General features: G+C 41.1%; 1 protein-coding gene across 8 annotated transcripts in view; it reads right to left on the bottom strand.

Moving 5' to 3' along the window:
- LOC111866205 (collagen alpha-2(IV) chain) overlaps positions 1–4728 on the bottom strand; it is a 65811-nt gene extending 61083 nt beyond the window's left edge. For all 8 annotated transcript variants that reach the window (XM_023854933.2, XM_023854939.2, XM_023854940.2 and 5 more), the window contains exon 1: positions 4492–4728. In XM_023854933.2, coding sequence (XP_023710701.1) covers positions 4492–4524 — 33 coding nt within the window. In that variant the 5' untranslated portion in view covers positions 4525–4728. The remainder of the gene's footprint in view (positions 1–4491) is intronic.
- Between the last annotated feature and the right edge of the window lie 16502 nt (positions 4729–21230).

Raw genomic sequence — 21230 nt, 5'->3', positions numbered from 1 at the left:
GGCGAGCAACTCAAAGAGATTTAGAACAGTTCTGTCTTCCGCGATATAACGCCATGTAGTCTATTGAAAGTCAACCGACGTTTCGGAGGAATATGTTGGCTTCGTCTTCTCGGTGGAAGGATAAGCAAAGCAACAAATCAACATAAAGCATGTAGCAAGGGCCTCCGAAACATCTATTTAAATTCAACTTTCTGCATGACATTATATTCCAGAACATAGACTCTTCGTAATTTAATTAATTAAAAGAAATGAGGAACTAGATACTCTAATAAAAGGAAGGAACACAGTTAACTTCATCAAAGCCCAAAGAATAAGCTGGCTTGGACACATCTCAAAGATGGAGGTTGGACGAACAGTTAAAGGCAGCCACACGTCACAAGAAAGAGAGGCCGACCTAAGATTTGATGGAAAGATGACGTAAGGGAAGATCTAAAGGAGTTAGGAGCTTATAACTGGATAACTCATGCACAGGACAGAAGTAGCTGGAAGGAAAATGTTGAGCAGGCCGAAGCGTTCAAGAAACGGATCTGTCGAGCCTTATGAAGAAGAAGAAGAAGAAGACTCTTCATAACCACCGCTATGAGAACATTAAATCCTTCAGAGAACCTGAAATTTGCGGTAAATATATATAAATATATGTATATATCTAAGTAAGGTAAAGTTGTCCCTGTGCTTAACTAATTAAGCACTACGCCATGAAGACGTATGGGGGAGTGGATGTATAGATCCAAATTTTCTCAACATCGGCACTAGCTGGAGGGGAGTGGCCAGCATCATGCCCCAGCCGCTTTAACCCCGGGGAAAGAGCCCTCGGTACCCTTTGGATATTAGACAGATTCGCAAGATAAAAGTAAGTAAAAATCCAAGCGAATGCTAGAACGATGCCTTGAAATAGACCATGACCCCGTCCTGCTTTCTCATGGAATTTATCATTCATAATGATTTTCTTGTCACATTCCACGCTGTATGGTCTGTGTAGTCAAGTGAGGGGTGTCACCTGAGCTAAGATGCATTCAGTCAACAAGAAGGTTCTGTAGAAAAGTACTCCAAATGGAAACATTGATTTTGTGGCGATAAAAAAATTAGATTATGGTCTTCTGGGTGATAACATAGTATCGTAAGTGATTACTGATGTTTCGGAGGAACCTGCTGTCTCCATCTTCAAGATAGTTTAATAATTAATAAAACCGTAAATGAGGAACATGGATGTTGAATGCGATGTTCCCACAACAGCTAAGATCTTCTGGTTTGTAACGCCTTGTGGATCAGAAGAATTCCACGGAAGTTTTTAAGGAACGTTTCACCTCCATTACCTGCTTATTGCGATTTATTTGCCTCGCTCTTCACCCTGAAGATGGAGGCTACGTTCCTCCGAACTTCAGTTGACATCTGTCGAAATACACGGCATTAAAACCAGGAGATCCTGTTCTGTTGCGCCCATGTAATCTTGCGGATTCGTATCACTGACTCGTCAAGCTGTGGGATCAATTAATTCGGGACACATACAGCCTGATACATTTCGCAGCCCCGCACCTAAAAATACGCGTATATTGCTGAACTGTAATGCGCAACTTCTCAAGCATGAAAGCGATGGGCATACCACGCAGCAAGCAATGGGCTACACTCTAATACTTTTCATAGTTTCCCATGGTCTTTTAAGACTAATGTTTGGGATATATCTAGAAACAAATCAGTACTGAATTTATTGCAATTTTCTTTCATTTTCGCTCTTCATTGAAATTTTATTTGTCATTTATCATTTCAAATTTTTCTTTCTTAGTTTACTTCGTGCTGAATTCTCCTGTGCTTTATGACGTCGAAATGGAGGGAGTTCTTAATAATGAATTAGTAAGGATGTGGAAGGAAGCGATTTTATTATATATATTTTTATCTTCTAGGATATAATTCATCATTATCATCGCTGTGAAAACCAAAATCCCCACTATTTTGTTATGGTGTATGGAATTTTGCAAATAGTTTCCTCGAATCCACGTAAGATGTCCGTGTTTCCCTTCCGTTTACTTCCTTCTTAGACCTGCATGTACAATTTACGACTTTGCAAGTGACTCTCCTGCTCTCTGGTGCAAACTGTTCTTTGTTAACAGCTCATGTATATTAATATAAATATGTCAGTGTAATCTGCATTGTATTTGTGTGGGAGCCGGGATAACGTCGTCGGAGTTCGAGTCCCGGTAGTGTCAAGAATTTTCTCTGCTCCATGTCGTCCAGACCGGATCTGGGGTCCACCCAATCTCCTATCCAATGGGTACCGGGGGCTCTTTCCCCTTGGGTAAAACAGCAGGGACGTGTAGCTAGCCACTCACCTCCAACTAGTGCTGAGTTCAAGAAAACTTGGATCTGTACATCCACTCCCCCATACGTCTGTATGGCGTCCTGCTTAATTAGTTAAGAACAAGGAAAAGTTTATTTTTTTTTTTTACTTTTGTGGCTGTCTATATTTATCCAGAGGATCCGTCCAGGTCCGTGGCTTTGTGTGCATTTTCATAACAAGTTTATTTTTAGTATAATTAGAATGATCAAGTCAAGGAATGTAACACGAAAGGCAGAGAAGAGGAATGCATGTAGGATATTGGCGTGAAAGCCAGAAGGAAAGAGACCACTGGGAAAACCAAGGCGTAGGTGGGTGGACAATATTAAAATGGATTTTAGAGAGATAGGATGAGATGGTATGGATTGGATTGATATGGCTCAGGATAGGGACAAGTGGAGGGCTCTTGTGAACATAGTAATAAACCTTCTGGCTCCATAAAATGATGGAAAATTCTTGAGTAGCTGCAGATTTTGAGGCTCCCCAAGAAGGGCTCTGCTTCATCAGTAAGTAAGACTGTATGTGTTAGCTGTAGGAGTGCACACGAAGCACGTGAAGGTCTGCTGGCTACAGAACAGATGATGCTGTAGCGTCTTCAGACAAGTGAAAGTTGTTAAAGTATCGAAGAAGTTAAGTTCGTTAAGAAGGTTGACGAGACCAGATATTGCATCACAGCTGGCGCTGACGCATGCTCAGATCGGACAACGGTTTTTGTACAGATGCACAGTCTAAATCACAGACAGCTGCAGACTGTAAATTCGGTAGATGTACACGTCTTCCTTGCTCTTCTCCATGTTTAGTCAAGAATAAAAGAAACAAAGGAGTGCGGTGTTTGATACGGAGCTCCCGTTGCTTACATTTCAGATAGGTACTTATATGGAGTGTACTGTCTTCTGGGATGTGGCGCCGTGTAGTCCGGTAGAATTTCATTGATGTTTCGGAGGAACGGACATTTCTCCATTTCCACAGTCGAAGATATATTCAGTACGTTACAGACTGCCTGTCATCTTGTTTTTTGCTTGATTAACATATCTTCGGCTACGAAAATGGAGATAGTAGGTTCCGCCGAAACGTCTGTTAACTTCTAGAACTACACGCCTTCACATCTCAGAAGACAGTGCCCTTAGTTTTTGTAATTTATTATGCGTTTAATATTTAATTACAAATCGACACAGGATATGTATTAGTAACGAGTAATGTTGTTTTATACAAGTAACGACATGATTTTAATTATATATATATAATTGTTTATATTCTCTGCATTTCTTGATGCTTATATCCCTGTAACGACATCATTCCTTCGTTATTTTTAAATGCAGAAATCCTTTCATATCATCATACTCTCTGTTTTCCATTTTTAAATAATTTAAATGCAATTTGTATCTATAAAGCTCACGGGAATCAAAGAGAACTAAACATGAGATTCTGGTTCGATTTCCTTTAATATTCTCATACATTTCTTTTTGCAAAACGTAGAGAAAAATCATTTCCTTATTTCTGTAGAGTATATTCGCAAAAGAAAATAGTATTCATTTCTCATTTTTTTCTATAATAATAACATCTTGATGATATTTCCTTTCATGTTCTACTGTTCTACCCTAGTAATATACAAAAAAGCTTTCCCTTACGTATTCCGCCAGTAGCAATATAAGAACTTCGACTTACGAGTCTTTGTTCTGAGTTACTTAAAATATTGAATGTAAATAATACATGAAAGACCTTACTTACTTACTTACTTACTTACTCATGGAGTCGCAAATTCTGCAGCTACTCAAGAATTTCCCAGCATTTTACGGAATCCGAAGGTTCATTACCGTGTTCACAAGAGCCCTCCACTAGTCTACATACTGAACCAGATAAATCCAATCTATACCACCCCATCTCTAAGATCCATTTTAATATTGTCAACCCACCTACGTCTTGGTCTTCCCATTAGTCTCTTTCTTTCTGGCTTTCTCATTAATATCCTATATGCATTCTGCTCCCCCATTTGTGCTACATGCCCTGCCCACCTCATTCTCCTTGACTTGACCATACTTGGAGAAGAGTACAAGTTATGAAGCTTCTCATTGTGAAGACCTTACTGTGTAAATATTCAAAGGCTTTATGTAAATTTTATTCGTAAGTCCAGCCACCGGAACTAGAAAACACTGTGTACTTACGTAGCACAGAACCACGTGGGCCGCCGCTTTCATTACGTCGGTTCCCGTCTATCTCTCTCTTGACCGAACAATCAGCACAGTATTCTCCTCATGCTTCCCACACGGGGTGATGAACCTCTCTCTAGTCCTAGCAGCCGTTCTGAAGAAGGCAGAAGATGATGAGGACGGAGTTCGATCCTACAGAGAGTCTGTTGAATACTGAAACATCTTCAGTGTATCCCCCGACTTCTTATAAAAGGAGGCCGCGGGTCTGGATTGGCCGCCTCGGCCTCCTCGTGTTGTGTATCGACCTCTGATGGCTCTTCCTTCTCTTTCTTTTGGTATCTCTTTGGCTGCGTCTTCACTGTCAGTGCCAACTAACCCATGGTGGAGAAGGGGGGGGTCACAGAGGTTCTGCACCTATGAGGTTGGAGAGTCAAGTACAAGATTAAAAAGTTCAGTTGTCTTGTTTCCTCCCCTCAACCCCTACCACAATCTGAAGAGACAAATGGTATATTCTAGGGATAACCAATTTGAAGTCAGTAGTCAGATGTGGCCTCGTTATGTAGCATGTACCGAGACTCTATCGGGATAAAGGCGGCCAGGGTTACTTACAGAACAGGTCACTAAATGATTCGTTGTCAGTTTTATAATATACAGTAGGATAGGGTGACACAATGGGAGAAGAAGATTCTAGGAGAAATTTGGTGGGATATTGGTTGTATTGTTGCGTTATGTTCACTATGGCTTATGGTAAAATATAAGTTCATAGAATGGTTATTTTACTGAAGTTTAGTCTGGCATTCCTCAGTCCCTCCACTCAAAAATTTGAGATAAAATTTAGAACGAACTACGAATTTTTATCCCGCGTTCTTTCTGATTCTCCATTAATAATTAATAATCACTACTGTATTGTCTTCGCTCACTAGAACACTGGGATCGTGGGTTCGAATCCCACTCAAAGTATGGATAGCTGTCTGCGTTTATTTTGTTTGTGTTGTCTTGTGTACACACCGGTCTTGCATCGGGCTAATCCCCTTGCCAAGGGGTCGTACTGACTGTCTTAGAATTAAGAAACTGAAATAAAACAAAGTTTTCCACGGATCTCCTATGCTCCAAAGTGAGAGCAAGAAGAAAGAGAGAGAGAATCTTTATTGTTAATTATCAGATTCGTAATTAATTGATTCATAATAATCATACTATCAGTAGGCCTTTAAGTTATGCCGTGTATTTCAGAAATATTCGTGAAATAAATATGGCTGATATAGTATATGATTACGAAAAATTCCGTTACAGTGACCGTTTGAACCAAATGCATCTTGTTGTTGCGAAATAGGAATGACGTCCCATACACCATAACTACGTGGGGGGATAACTTTGCATAATATGGTCAGCATGTGGTTCACAAGGCCCACATTAATTTATCATGAGCTCAGTGACCCAGCAAACTGGTCGTTAATGGTCCTTATGGCATTATGTATGTAGTGTCCATAATGATATGGGCACCCCTGATTCAACGTGGTACATCACTCGTGTCAGTGACAGGTTGTCTGCTTGTAAGGGGTAGGTGGAGTCCACATGTGAAGCAGTGATTTCAATGCACGTATATTACTGTAACTTTTACGTAGGACAATAGTTCTCTTGTTCCGTTTCGTACAAGTGGTGGATATTTTGAACACGGGAAACCCTCCTCATTCGCAAGTGGATGCGGTACTCGAAATTGCGCGTACAAAGAATCAGTGTTAAACGAACTTAATAATATATGGGATAAATGGGGATACGGAAACACGGCGGATGGAAGGAGAAAAGAGTTCTGGAGGCTCTCAGAGCTGTCAGGTCGTGAGTTCCGTGGAACTCGAAACCAAGAATAACTATGCTGTCGAGGGTCAGCAACAATTGACTGGACGGAATGGACGGTAAAATTCAGCACAACTAAATAATAGTAACAAATATACTGCAATAATAACAGGCCGTGGAGGCCAATAGGTTTGTGAAATGTTGAGGTTCCCACATTTTCTAGACAATCGGCGAATAGATGGCGGTAAGACTGTCAGATTTACGCGCCGGCTGCCCTTGCCCCCCCCCCGGAAAATTCCTGGTACTCATTTTTCTTAGAGACTGAGTCCATCCCAGAACCGTAGAGCGGCTGGAAGGATTAGGTTAATTGAAAAAATCCACCTCATCGGGATTCGATCCCGCGACCTTCCGGCTTGTAGAATAGTCCCTCAACCAACTACGCTACCGCGTGCCGAGTACTATAATAAAATTTGATCGGAAATTTTAACATTGAACTAGAATAGCAACAGAATATTATTCTTTAAAATAAGATGTCAAAATATTTGGTATTAAATAAAATATTAACACTGAGTTAGACATCGAAAAAATTTCATATATTATTTCGTGTGTTTCGCTTACTGCGCATAATCGAATTATCCTCTTTAAGCAAATAGGCGTTAGCCCTTACTTTCATACGTATACTCGATTTCTATCTCTGATCACGCACCCTGAGTCATCGAGTTAGAGGCTTTATACCTGGTCAAGAATTCGACTGAATATAGACTAAGAGCATTAAACAAATGTCACTGTCAGTTTTTCCAAGCCAAGAATATGATTTGCCACTGAATCGTATGTTTCGATGTAATTTGCTCTAGAATCTGGCTCTTTGGTGAGAAGCTGCTAGTCGTTCAGCTTCTCAAGAATTTCCCTATAGTTTATGGAACCCGAAAGTTCATTACACTGTTCACAAGTGCTCTCCATTGGTCCCTATCCTAAGTCAGATCACCACATCCTATTTCTCTAAGATCATCAGCAGTAGCAGGAGCAAGATTTGGGCTCGTTTGCCCGTTCAATCTTGAAACATGAAGCATCCTTGAGGAGTAGGGCTAACTCTTCGCTATATTTAAGCAGGTTACCACTCTGTGGCCAACCACCCTATCTTGGAACACCAGGGTTTTTATCCAGGGTTACCTTCCCCTAGTTTGCCTACCTTGGCTTAGAGGTCCTGTCTACCCGCCACGTAACCGGGAAGAGGGGTCCTTACAGGGCGCTACCCACCGGCTAATGGGACCTGGGACTCGCATGAAGCACGGTCGGTACGCCCTAGAATTTGACAGTTTCCTCCAAGAGCCATCATAATATTATTTTCCCGTCTACCTGTAAGTTTTCCTAGTGATCTCTTTCCTTCTGGCTTTCCCACAGAAACCCTATAAGCATACGTATTAATAGGCTTTCAAGTCAGTTTACTGCAAAGTGCGCCAGATGCGTATATTTGAAAATAAAAGAAAATATATTTTGTTCTGAGAATTATTCATGTTGCTTTTCCAATATTAAAATGGGCCGTGCTGAACACGTATGCGACATGTTGATCATCAATACTTTAGGCCATTCGGCTTGGAGCACCTCATAACGGTGTTTTCTGTGGGTCCGCCTCAGACAATATAATGAGAAGAATTTGGGGAGTCTCTGGAGTCAACATTCGAAGACGATTGAGAAGAGACGGCAAGAAATGAATTAGGCTGTGAAAATAAGACTTCATATCTGCTGCAGTGACAGTGAGACTGTTCCAAATCCGTTGCCAGGATACGACTACTGAAGACTGAGGATACTAGTGTGTGTGTAGAATTGTGAACTGTAAAGTACATAGATCAGCAATAGCGCTGTATTACTTTGTAATTACGAGTTGATTGTACAAGTGGTCAATAAATCTGTTCATTAATCCAAAACCTCGTGTAATTGTCACACCCCTAGATACGTGGCAGTGTTGTTAGCTAACACATTCCCACTAGAAGTGCGTATGTTTATTTGGAAAGCTCAAAACTGACGACTGCCTTTGTTTTTATCTTTTGATGCGAATTGAAAACAGTACCACATTCTTCTGCTAGAGCTTGCTGCTTCATACTGGGGCGGGTCCACATGTAATTAAATTACCTCTGGGCTGAAATATGCAGATGAGTTTCCTCAATGCTCATTGAAGGGATAAGTTTAGGATATTCCTTCAAGCTTTTCTCGTGCTTTTGAAGATCCACATTCCCAGGAGCCAACGGCGAACTGAAGGCCGAGGGGAACTGTGTGGGTAGAAGAAGAATGACCAGTTGTTACTATGAAGTGCTCTACGGACGTTATGAAAAAACGAAGAACAAATTAGCTTAGCCTCCAATTAAATGAACAACCCGAGTTCCATTTCGTGAGCAGGTAGAAGGGGATCCGTGATGTGGCTTGAATCACCGGTCGTTACATCGAGCAAAATAAATTTGACACGTTGTTATGCTTTTAAGATAATGCAGCTAAGCCACAGCAGGACAGTGAAGTGCTTTTACGTAATAAAGTTTAGGAGGTGTATTCATTTAAGTTGCAACACAGATTAGCTGGTATCTGTTATCTCGACATTCGTTCAGATCAGGTTTCACTCTTATCGACTTAGCGTATTTCAGCACTCGGCCCCTTGTATATGGGGATTTTCCTGCTCCCCGTTCTTCAGTTTGGTTTCGGAAGTGGGATATCTCACTCCCCTCCCAACATGGAAAACTCTGTGGCGGGAATCATTGGCGTAGCCAATTTTATTATAGTAAAAGCTAAAGTTATCCTTGTGCTCAACTATTTAAACACTACACCATGAAGACGTATGGGGGAGTGGATGTATAAACCCAAGTTTTCTAGACCTTGGTACTAGTTGGAGGCGAGTGGTCAGCTTCACGCCCCAGCCGCTTTACCCCTGGGAAAGAGCCCCCATACCAATTGTATAGAAGGCTGGTTGAACCCCAGAGCCGTTGTGGACGACGTGGAAAAATGAAAATTCTTGCCCCCACCTGGACTCGAACTCCAACCCCTCGGCCGTACAGTCCGCAGCCAGTCGATATACCGACTGAGCTATCCTAGGTCTGTATTCTATTACAGTAAATAAGTGTCTTTTAGATATTAATTCGTAATTTCTTGCCATGGTTAAGTATTTAAACAAATGTATTCTCCTATCCATGCCTTCTATATCCCCTGTCCATTTCAGCAGCTAAATGAATTACAGTTTGGTCAGTATAGGGGCACCGGGATAGCTCAGTCGGCATAACGACTTGCTGCGAGGTCGGAGTTCCAGTCCCTATTAAGGACAATTTTTTTTTCACAAAGTTAATAAAAAGTCCGTCGAGTGTAACAATTTGTAGGTCACTTCTTTATCACTTCTGCCTTACATGTTTCGGTTTGACACAACCATCATCAGAGGCACTTACTACAATTATGAAAACACTGTCGTTGTTTATGATGTTCACAGTTATGTTTGTTGTGTGGACACTGCTACGATATGCCGACGTGTAAAAGCACAACACTTGCCAGGATGGTTGAGTGCACTATCAATTCTTACCATCCATCCGAAACTGCCCTCAAGTTAAAACGCCAATGTTAAAATATAAAAATTTTTAAAATTTAAAATTTTAAAATTTAAAACATTTGATGTAAAATGTTAAGCTCCTCCTTGTTAATTCATCCCGAAGATGGGAGATGTCAGCTTGAGGTTGTATGGCTTATGGTTAGATGTTTCCTATGTGCTGTGTGTTGTGTACTGTTTATATTTTAACATTGGCGTTTTAACTTGAGGGCAGTTTCGGATGGATGGTAAGAATTGATAGTGCACTCAACCATCCTAGCAAGTGTTGTGCTTTTACACGTCGACATATCGTAGCAGCGTCCACACAACAAACATAACTGTGAACATCATAAACAACGACAGTGTTTTCATAATTGTAGTAAGTGCCTCTGATGATGGTTGTGTCAAACCGAAACATGTAAGGCAGAAGTGATAAAGAAGTGACCTACAAATTGTTACACTCGACGGACTTTTTATTAACTTTGTGATTGATAGTGTAACGGACCAAAAATGAAACAATTCACAATTTTTTTTTCTCTTCTCCTCGACGTCCCGATCGATTCTGGGGCCTACATATCCTATCCAATGACTAAAGGAAGCTATTTCCCGGGGAGTGAATGATCACTCTCCTGTAACTATAGTCGAGGTCAAGAATACATGGGTCTGTACATCCACTCCCCCATACGTTTTCATGGCGTAGTGCTTAATTAGCTAAGCAAAGCGACAAATTAATTTGAATTGAAATATTTCTATATTTGGTAAATATTCAGCTCATCCCATCGAATAGTGTGATATCTGTTTGCGGTCTGGTTGCTAGGAAACCGTACTCAGTGTGCAGTGCAAGAGCGATCTACTTCCATCTCAGTTTCTCGTCACTCTTTTAATGCTTAAAGCGATGTTAAGCGATACTCGGAAGTAAATAGTGGAGTAGTGGCCAACATAGCATAACACGATACACAAATATATGTAGGAGGAATGCGCACATCGAAGAGGATTGGCGTAATTCACGTGTTTGGGTGAGACGTAGGAAGAATCCTGAAATGTTTTATTATTTAGAATTCATCGTCCTATATGACGAATACAGATTTTAGTCATTTTAGAATGAAGACATTATGGCATGCAGTACAATAGTTTAACGTGCATGAAGACACCTGAAGATGGCACATTAGTGCTGAAACATGTATTATGGAAGTGAAGAATAAGGTGAAAAAGTGTATACACTGTAAGACAGTCAGCATAAACCATGGACATGAATCACTGTAACAGGACGCTAAAATATAACATTGATAACTTTTACTCTTCTCCAAAGATATTTAGAATGATCAAGTCAAGGAGGATGAGGTGGGCAGGGCATGGAGCACGAGAGGGGAAGAGGAGGAATGCATATAGGATATTGGTGGGAAAGCCGGAAGGAAGATGACCACTGGGAAGACCAAAACGTAGCTAGGTGGACAATATTAAAATGAATCTTGGAGATATAAAATAGGATGGTATGGACTGGATTGAACTGGCTCAGGATAGGGATCAGTGGAGGGCTCTTGTGAACACGATAATGAACATTCGGGTTGCGTAAGATGTTGGGAAGTTCTTGAGTAGCTGCAGAATTGGCGGCTCCTCGAGAGGGGCTCAGCTCCATGAGTGAGTGAGTGAGTGAGTGAGTGAGTGAGTGAGTGAGTGAGGGGCCGACAGATATTTTTTTATTGCTAGCGGGGTGGGACGAAGTCCCTTGTACTGCGGCCACTTCTGGCCTATTGTACCAGCCCCAGATGATAGGTGAGTGTGATTGTGGAGCAATTGGTGGAATGAAGATTGGCAGGGGAAACCGAAGTACTCGGAGAAAACCTACCCCAGCGCCACTTTGTCCACCACAAATCCCGCTTGACCAGACCCGGGATCGAACCCGGGCCGCCGCAGTGGGAAGCCAGCGACTAACCGCTTGAGCTATGGAGCGAATTTTCGGCCGACAGATATACATAAATACAGAGTGACCCAGAAAGGAAGACGAGATCTGTGCCCAAACAAATGAAAGTAGTGTACAAAGATTTAGACCAATAATGATCTGCAGATGAACTAGCGCCAATTGAAAGTCTTTCCAGCAAAACTAGGATATCAGAATTTCGGCTACCGAAATAAATTAAACTTTTGATAGAAATATGAATGGCTTCTTGTCTTTTATCACCACCGCCTTCACCAATATACCTATTTCTGGTAAAGTAAAGTTATTCCTGTAACAGGCCGCAAAGGCCCATAGCGTTGTGAGACGTCGAGGCTCACACATTTTCTAGATAATCGGCTTACAGATGGCGGTGAGATTGTCAGCCTTACCTGCCGGCCGCGTTTTACCCCCCAGGAAGTTTCCTGGTACTCATTTCTGTTAGAGGCTGAGTCGACCACAGGGCCATAGTGCTGCTGGATGAATTAGGTCAACTGAAAAATCCACCTCATATGGACTCAAACCCGCGACCTTCCAATTTGTAACATAGTGCCTCAACCAAATACGCTACCGCGTGCCCCAGCTCTATCCGGAATATTCTGTATATTAACACTGTCGTATTAAACAAGTAATTTTATTATATCATTGTAGTTAATTTTAAACTAGAGTGGGTATGACTGTTACAGAAATGTCGTACACAAGTCTGACCCTTAACAGTATTACATCATATGTTAAATACTGTCTGTAATATTTGGTCTCTCAATGCAATCTGGATTTCTCAGTCAGGATTGTTTAACATTTGGCCAGAGCACGGCGCTGTTGTTTACTGCGCTGGTGCAGTAAAGTGTCAGCTTGTTAAAATTTACAGAGTGGTTCAGGATGTTATCCAGGAGGCAGGGCTGTGGCACAGACAGGCCCCGTTGGAGCCTAATATTTTCCTACTCAAATAAATCAAACTAGTCACTGTTTCCGTTCGAGTCCATGTCTCCTTCAAATGCGTATTTTAACTCTTGGAAAGCTCTTAGCAAGAAATGAAATATGTTTTTAAATTCTTTTTTTCCTAAACTATGCTTAAATTAATCCAATTAAGCAAAGTTGTTACTGTATGTAACACCTGATATACCATTAAAATTTTTGCGTGTTCCCCACAGTGTATTTCATAATAAACATTCAGTTTCTTAGTTTAAATATGAACATTATTCCTGAGAGTATTTTGTCAATATGGTTATTTATTTGTATACTTACTTACTTACTTATGGAGCCGAGCCCTTCTTGAGGAGAAGTCAAATCTGCAGCTACTCAAGAATTTTCCAGAATTTTATGGAACCCAATGGTTCATTACCGTGTTCATAAGAGTGTTCCACTGCACCCTATCCTGAGCCAGAACAATCCAATCCATACCATCCCATTTTATCTCTCTAAAATCCATTTTAATATTGTCCACCCACCTACGCCTTGGTCTTCCCAGTGGTCTCTTTCCCTCTGGCTTTCCCACCAATATCCTATATGTATTCCTTTTCTCTCCCATTCATGCTACATTCCCTGCCCACCTCATCCTCCTTGACTTGATCATTCTAATTATACTCGGCGAAGAGTACAAGTTATGAAGCTCCTCATTATGCAATTTTCTCCAACCTCCTGTCACTTCATTTCTCTTCAGCCCAAATATTCTCAACACCCTGTTCTCAAACACCCTCAGTCTATCATCCTCCCTTAATGTCAGAGATCAAGTTTCACACCCATACAGAACCACAGGCAAAATTATAGTTTTGTATATTTTAATTTTATGTTTTTGGACAGTAGACGTGAAGACCAAAGGTTCTGAACTGAATGGTAGCTGTACTGTTTTAATAATTTCCCGTTGTGATTTGAACGGTATTTATGCTAGTTTATAATAATTTTACAAGTTATGAGTAAATGTAAGTTATCAGTGAGAAGCCTGAGTAAATACATAATCGACGAATAATTAATAAATTTATACCATAATTGTTGTTCTTGTACAGTCTATAATTATAGCTTATGTGTGCTTCTCTGGAATCTTAAGAGGATGCATCAGGTGGACATCTCAAGTTCTGCCGACCTTCGGGGGCAAGATACAAGTGCCAATCATGCGAGTGCTGTCCATTTTCAAGTGTCCTTTCAGTTTTTCAGTAAACTAGTTACTTTATTTTTCTCTCTGACGACATTGCTTTTTTCATCCGGTAAAGAAATAATAATAATTCAATTCAATTCGTGTTTATTTACGTGCAAACTTAACAGCACAGAGGACAATTACAAAGTTAGCACGAAGAGATAGAAAACCACAAAAATAATTAAAAAACAATACAAAATATTAAAGTCTACTTTAATTACAAAGTGGGCATGAATAAAGATACAGAAACAAAGGCACACAGATAAAGCCACAATGTGACAACTAAGAACAATTCGAGTTTCAAATAGATCAGTATACAACAACAACAATAATAATAGTAATTTCAGGATATTCGTTCATCTCACATCCCGCTGTGGGTTATGTTTCGCAGTTAACATCCATTTTTACTGTCTAAGTTGCCCTCTGTGTCATTATATCCGTGTTGGCGTAAATTTTATTAACTTCGAGGCAAGTGGTATGTGGTAAACAATTTGCTTTAAAGAGCTAAAGAAATTGTTTAAAGAGTGGTGTTCTAGGCACAAGAAGAACATAGGACTGAAAAACTACTAGGCCCCCTCTTCTGGTAGTTGAAGAGTAAACAAGTGGTTATAAGGATTAGTTAAGTGGACTGGCGCCGGCTTCTGTGACGAGGGGATAATCAAGTTTGCGCAACGTTTGGACAAATGTCTGAATCCTAGTGGCGACTACGTAGAGAAATAAACATATGTTCTATCTAGAAGTGACATTAAAATGACATTAAAATTATCTGGATGAATAAAGTTTTCTTTTGTTTATAACAAAATATTCTTACTTTAAAAATGACCTACATATTAGGCTCATGACAGTGTCCACGAGGTCTGAGGAATGAAATGCATCCGCCCCCCTCGAACACTGGGTTCATGGCTTCGAATCCCACTCAAGGCATGGATGTCTACGTTTATTCTGTGTTAGTGTAAGGTATAGGACTTGCGACTGGCCGGTCACGGTAGCCGAACGGTATAAGGCGTGCACTGTCCTCGCTTGCTCGGAAGCCGGGATCGTGGGTTCGAATCCCACTCAGGGCATGGATGTTTAGTTTGTGTGTGTGCGTTTTTCTGTGTTTGTCTACAGGTAGAGGCCTTGCGACGAGTTGATCACCCGCCCAAGGAGTCCTACCGAATGTGTAAGATCTAGTAAACCGAAGTGAACGGAGAGTTTCATGGAGGTAGGCCTAGGCCCAGATTGGGGCTGTAGTGCCACAGAAAAAAAAATAGGACTTGCGATTGGCTGATCCCCCGTCTTAGATCAAGAAAATGAAGTGAAACGAAGCGTTTCACGGTTGCCCTCTGCCCCAAATGCGAGTAACAGGAATAGGAGGAGGAGGAGGAAGAGGAGGAGGAGGAGAAGAAGAAGAAGAGAGAATTTCTTAGTAATGGATAAATTAAATACGACTGGATCTCCGGCGAAATGAACGCGTGCCTCCAGAGTGGAAGTTCATGTTGGGAGGCTTTCGGCTTTCTCAGCAAGAAGAATCCTGTTTAACATGCAATTCATACTAACCCTTGTATCTTCTGCGATCCGGAGACAAGCTACGCTTGTTGCTCCGCGTTCATATTCAAGACATCCTCCCTTGACTCGACATATTGTCGGCTAGAACAGGGCGCCTGTCACGTTGCGTTGTCTTTTCCATGTTAGGTTCCCCGGCAACTACATCGCGACTCTACCGCAGGGACATGCGCTCCTAATATGGAACCCTGACAGCAGATAAAAATAATTTTATTACAAATTGATACCATCTGAACGGGATAGCTGGATGACCTTAGTTTGATTCCTAGCAGTGGAATATTTGCCTCTTCTACACACCGTCCAGGCAGAATCTGGGTACCGAGGGTTCTTTCCCCGGGGCTAAAGCGGCAGGGGAGAGAAGCTGACCACTACCGCCACCCAGAGCCGAGGTCAAGAAAGGTGGAGCTATACCTCCACTCTCCCACATATCTTAATGGCATAGTGCTGAACTAATTAAGTGCAGGAACAAATTTAATTTTTTTCTTTACAATCTGATCACGTATAATAAACATCTGTTTCTGTAATTTTAAATAGCAACACAGAATACATCGTACCTTAAGGAAAGGCGTTATTTCCGAAACGCGGGAAGAAACGTAATTTCTGTTACGCAGTAACAGTTCCAGCTTCTTATGTAGAAGTGAATTTTCAGCACCTAAGTAAAACACAAGCCGATTACAGTGGCGCCGCCGCCGTCTAAGGCATGAACTGTCTTCGTTCCTTCGAACGCTGGGAAAATGGGCTCGAATGCCACTTAAAGCATAGATATCGGTGTGTGTTTATTCTGTGTTTGTGCTGTCATGTGTGTAGGTAGCGGCCTTGCGGCTGGCTGATCCCCCGTCCAAGTAGTCCTACTGACTTTGTAGGATCTAGAAACTGAAAAAGCGGCCAAGGTCCAACAAAGGGCTGTAGAGCCATAGAGAAACAAGAAAGTAAAACACAAAATTAAATTAGCATCGGAAAAGATGAGGTACTTAAAGAACAGGAAAGGCTGCACTATTCCGGACCGTATGAGGAACGAAAATATTAAGTAAAATGTAAAAAAGATCAAGTTTTGCCTAATTAATTATGCACTACGCCGTGAAGATGTATGGACGATAGGAGTTATAGCTCCTCCATTCTTGACCTCGGCACTAGAAGAAGGTGAGTGGTCAGCTTCACGCTCCGGTCACATTACTCTCGGGGAAAGTTCTCTAGGTACCGATTGAGTAGGAGTCTGGATCGTCAAGCGCAGACCCTTACGTATCTTCACTGTGAGATAGAACAGGTTAGCTAAATAATAACACCCCAGAGTTGTACTCTAGATGTGCTCGGTTCAAATTTCGACCGGGACAACATATACTCTGATAGTTTCCGTGATATTCCTCAGAGCCTCCAAGCAAATTCTGGGATAGTACATCGAGTAAGCCACGACCTCTTTATTCCAAAACTTTCCTATTCCATTATACATGGATTATCCTGCCATTCGACGCCGTATAGTTTGGGCACTGACAGAGTCGTACAATGAAACACAGAAATTATACCGTGCCTCTGTCATTGCGAGAAGAAACTCGCACATCAACTGAAGAGGTTACGTTCTGCGGTGGTCTGCAGAGCAGTTTTATCCTCGAGTGCAGAAATTTTTCTACTATTGTGTGAACAAAGTGAGTTTGTCCTAAGAGAACAAAGTTGCAAGATCTGACTAAGTCAGCTCATATTTAATCAGGTTTTCATAATTTCATCTTCCTAGTATCACCACCTACAGCCAAACAAAAGAATCTGTACAACAATAGGTAGTTGGGAAATGCTGTTATTTATATTTATACCTCTTAAAATCATCTTGCCTCTAAATAATAAACACCAATTTGTTAACTTGGTTTAGTGTAAAAATGCTGTTTATTCTGAAAATCCAATGAAACACACGATACACTCTATGATCAAACGCCACAGTTTCTTAATATTAAAGTAGGTGGTACGCATAGTGACCATTTCACTTTAACCCTCTAAAGCCCAGTTGATGCTATATACAAATATCATATTATCTAACATGTCAGAACTCTGCATTCTGTCCACAGAGTGTATTTGTGTGTTCCGTATGGTTCTCACAATAAACAGCGACTGTTTCCCTAAAGAGCATTAACCGGTTGGGCTTTGTAGCGGAGACGTAATGTGTTTCCTGTGAGGTACGGACTGAATTCTTATATATTATTTAGCATAAATTCTGTATTTAAAGGGTCCAGTGGTTCATCATACATATCTTTGCCATAGCACCAGTCACAACACTGCTTCCTTTTATTCGCGTTCATCGTCCTTGTGTTTCTTAAGATGTTAATTTGTGTGGTTGATAGAACGTCATTAAATAGCCCTTAGCCAATGCTCCTTCACACTCTCCTCCTCTTCTGTAATTCTTTTTTTTCACCCCCTATTTTACTTATTTTCTCTTCCTACTTATGCCTCCTCATATCCTTCTTGTGCTGTGTAGTTACGCGTTGGGAAGTCCAGATGTCAGCACCTTACTTCGACTGTTCTCTCTCCTCGTTCACTTGCAGTGTTTGTGTAGGTGTGTGTGTGAGTGGCAAAGATCCACTTTCATGTCGCACTTAATGATGCCTGTCTCTTGAACTTCTGGCGTAACGCCCCTTGTTTATTCGCTTGGCTTACCTACCGAAAGACTGAAACCGAATACCGTAGAGTTGGACTGCCGTTCATGTTCATTTTCCTGAAGATCCGGGATCAAATCTTTGCATCTGGGTGGTCTAACTGAAGATGAATTCCCACATCGTACAACTAAACGCAAGAATTTAATAGATGGAATAAATTATATTTTAATTTTATAAATATTGTGACATAACGCCTGAAGGCCGCAATACTGCAGCCAGAGGAGACGTTAATTGCAAGGCAACGGCTCGGCAAACACGTTTCCACAGAAACTAATAACCAAACAAAAACAGAGATATTGTTGGAAACGGTGTTTCATATTCGGTCCGTGCAAAATGGTTATTAAAGGAGAGAGTTGGGGTTTGGTAGTGTCGTGTGCGGTTGAGCTCTGCAAGGGAGGTTGAGAAGAGATGATGATACAGTCCAGTTGAGGGAATAGCTGGCAGGCAGTTCTGAAAGAGAGTCCGCGAAGGAAGCACTTGAGAGCGGGAAGCTGAAGAATCTCCACTGTTAGAAGCCGTTTCCAGGGAACGGCTGATGAAGACACAGCATGCTGGAAAATGCTTAGCGAGGGCTATGGTGAACTATGAATTGTGGGAATCAGCGATAGTGCTGCGATTACATATAGTTCCGAGTTGTGTCAATAAATTCAATGTATCCATATCCCGTCTATAGTGACGCACCGCCGAACACGCTACAATATATTAACTTAAATATGAAACACATTTATTTCAAGATTTGGATGTAATTATTATGAAAGATATGGGAAATTGATACCTTAGTCTTGAAACTTGGAAGAAAGTGACCGACAAGTTTTGTTTAGCAGCAAATCTGGATTTTTTTCCAAAGACACTAGATTCGAATCTCGGTTTGGGCAACGGCTACCCTGAATAATACTTAGCGTTTTACTTCAATTGGGATATGGTGTCTTCCTTCCATATGCTTTCTAGTTCATCATTCGTCACTCATGAAACCGTTTAACTCTATATAGTCTAGATACTGGAAGGTACCTCCAAAGAGACCTAAACATAGATGGGAAGATAATATTAAATTAATGTCAAAGAAATGAGAGGAGGTTGGAGAAAACTGCATAATGAGGAGCTTCATAACTTGTACTCTTCTCCAAGTATAATTAGAATGATCAAATCAAGGAGGTTGAGATTGGCAGGGCATGTAGCATGAATGGGGGCGAGGAGGAACGTATATAAGATATTGGTAGGGAAGCCGGAAGGAAGGTGACCACTGGGAAGAGTAAGACGTAGGTGGGTAGACAATATTAAAATGGATCCTAGAGAGATAAGATGGGATAGTATGGATTAGATTCATCTGGCTCAGGATAGGGACAAGTGGTTAGCTCTTGTGACCACGGTAAAAACCTTCGGGTTCCATAAAATGCTGGGAAGTTCTTGAGTATCTGCACTATTGCCGGCTTCCCAAGAAGAGCTCAGTTCCAGGAGTGAGTGATGAATGTCAAAGAAACAGGATATGAGGGACGCAGGATTGAACTGTCTCGGGATAGGTTGCAGTGTCATGTTCTTATGAAAGTGTAATAAATTTTCGGGTTCCGTAAAGGAGGTTGAATATCCTGATCTGCTGGCTATCGGATTCTGTAGCGGAAATCTGCACCATGTTGTCGGTTCCATCAAGTACAGATTTCCCTGTAGAGACCCACACCACAATGAAAACTTAATTACATTGAAATGTTGTATTCACTGGTTGACATCTTAGTCCGTATTAAATGTTTATGTCATTGACTAATACTGAGTCCCTTAATTTATTTCTTTGCCCGTGTCTTGTAAATTATCGCTACATTGTGTAACTTTTTTAAGCTTCTTAGAAGCGAATAACAGGTTTTAACTGAGATTTGTGTTCTTTCTTCCTATATCCCTTAATGCATTGAACTTAATGTGACTCGTCAATTTAGGCTAATCCCCATGTGAATAACTGCGGTAAGCTAAGAGTTGTAATTCTTCTGCTTTTAAATATTTAGCTGTTTTTGCAGTATTTCCATTAATGAAAATGTGTTTAACGTGGACAATTCTTGTTGATTTTTCCATATTTATAGGACTGCCTCTGTGGTCTAGTGGCCAGTGTTCCTGGCTACAGCTCCAGATGTCCCGGGTTCGATTTCCGGAGCTACCACACTTTCAGAGAAGTAGCAGGTCTGGAACGGGGTCCACTGAGCCTCGTGAGGTTAATTGAGGAGCTATTTCAAGGAAATAGCGGCTCCGGTCTAGAGAACCGAAATTAACGGCCGTGGTGATTCGTTGCGCTGACCACACGATACCCTCTATCCGCTAAATTTAACATTAACTTCGCCGAAAATCGGCGGTCGCTCGGTCGGTGTAGTTCGCTTATGAACTAAAACCACGGAGTTCGTTTTGTTTTCTTGTTGTGTTACAGATTGTGTTACATTGGAGAGGCTTTATGTTGCTGTGGCCATGAGAAGAAATAATCTATCAGACATATTATAGCAAGCACAGAGAAAATTGTATACTTTTTAGTTGAGAAATCAACAGGAAAATCTCCCTCTGTGAAAGACATAGGTTAGAATCAAATGTTAAATTACATACAACCTGAAATGATCTATTTTATGGTATGTAAGTCCATGTGGTCCTACAAAAAGTTAAATGACGTTTCGGAGGAAAATATCTCCTCAATCTTGCTTGGCCGATTCATGGACTTCATATATGCAGGAGAAATATTCCTCCGAAACGTCGGTTCACTACACTGCCTTCTATTCCAGGAGATAAGAGTCTTCATAGCTGTCGTGCTTTGAACTGCAGATCGGAAAATATTAAAGGACTTCCGCGTAATTACTATAGACTTCTTATAGCACGAAATTTGAAGACCTGATCTGAATTAAAATGGCATCTGGTTCTGTAATATTCACACGCGCAAGCAAGTTCTTTAAAAGATAAAGACGTGAGAGTTGAGATTTTCACAGGATTGGCACTGAAAAGTGTGGTGTAGGTTTCTAGGCGTTTGCCCATCGTCCCTACGGATAAGAGTAAATATGTAGGAATCAGTTTCCTCCGAAATCTTGGTAACTACCTACCAATCTGCATGACGTCGTAAGCCAAGACACCACAATCATGAGTTCCTCCTGATGTCTCTTTGGTTTCTGTAAGATACGCCGTATCCATTATCTACACATATACCCT

This window comes from Cryptotermes secundus, unplaced genomic scaffold (genome assembly GCF_002891405.2).
Source record: "Cryptotermes secundus unplaced genomic scaffold, Csec_1.0 scaffold682, whole genome shotgun sequence".
In the NCBI taxonomy this organism is placed as follows: Eukaryota; Metazoa; Arthropoda; class Insecta; order Blattodea; family Kalotermitidae; genus Cryptotermes; species Cryptotermes secundus.
Note: the sequence above shows the minus strand (reverse complement) of the source record. Positions and strands in the feature narration are given on the sequence as shown.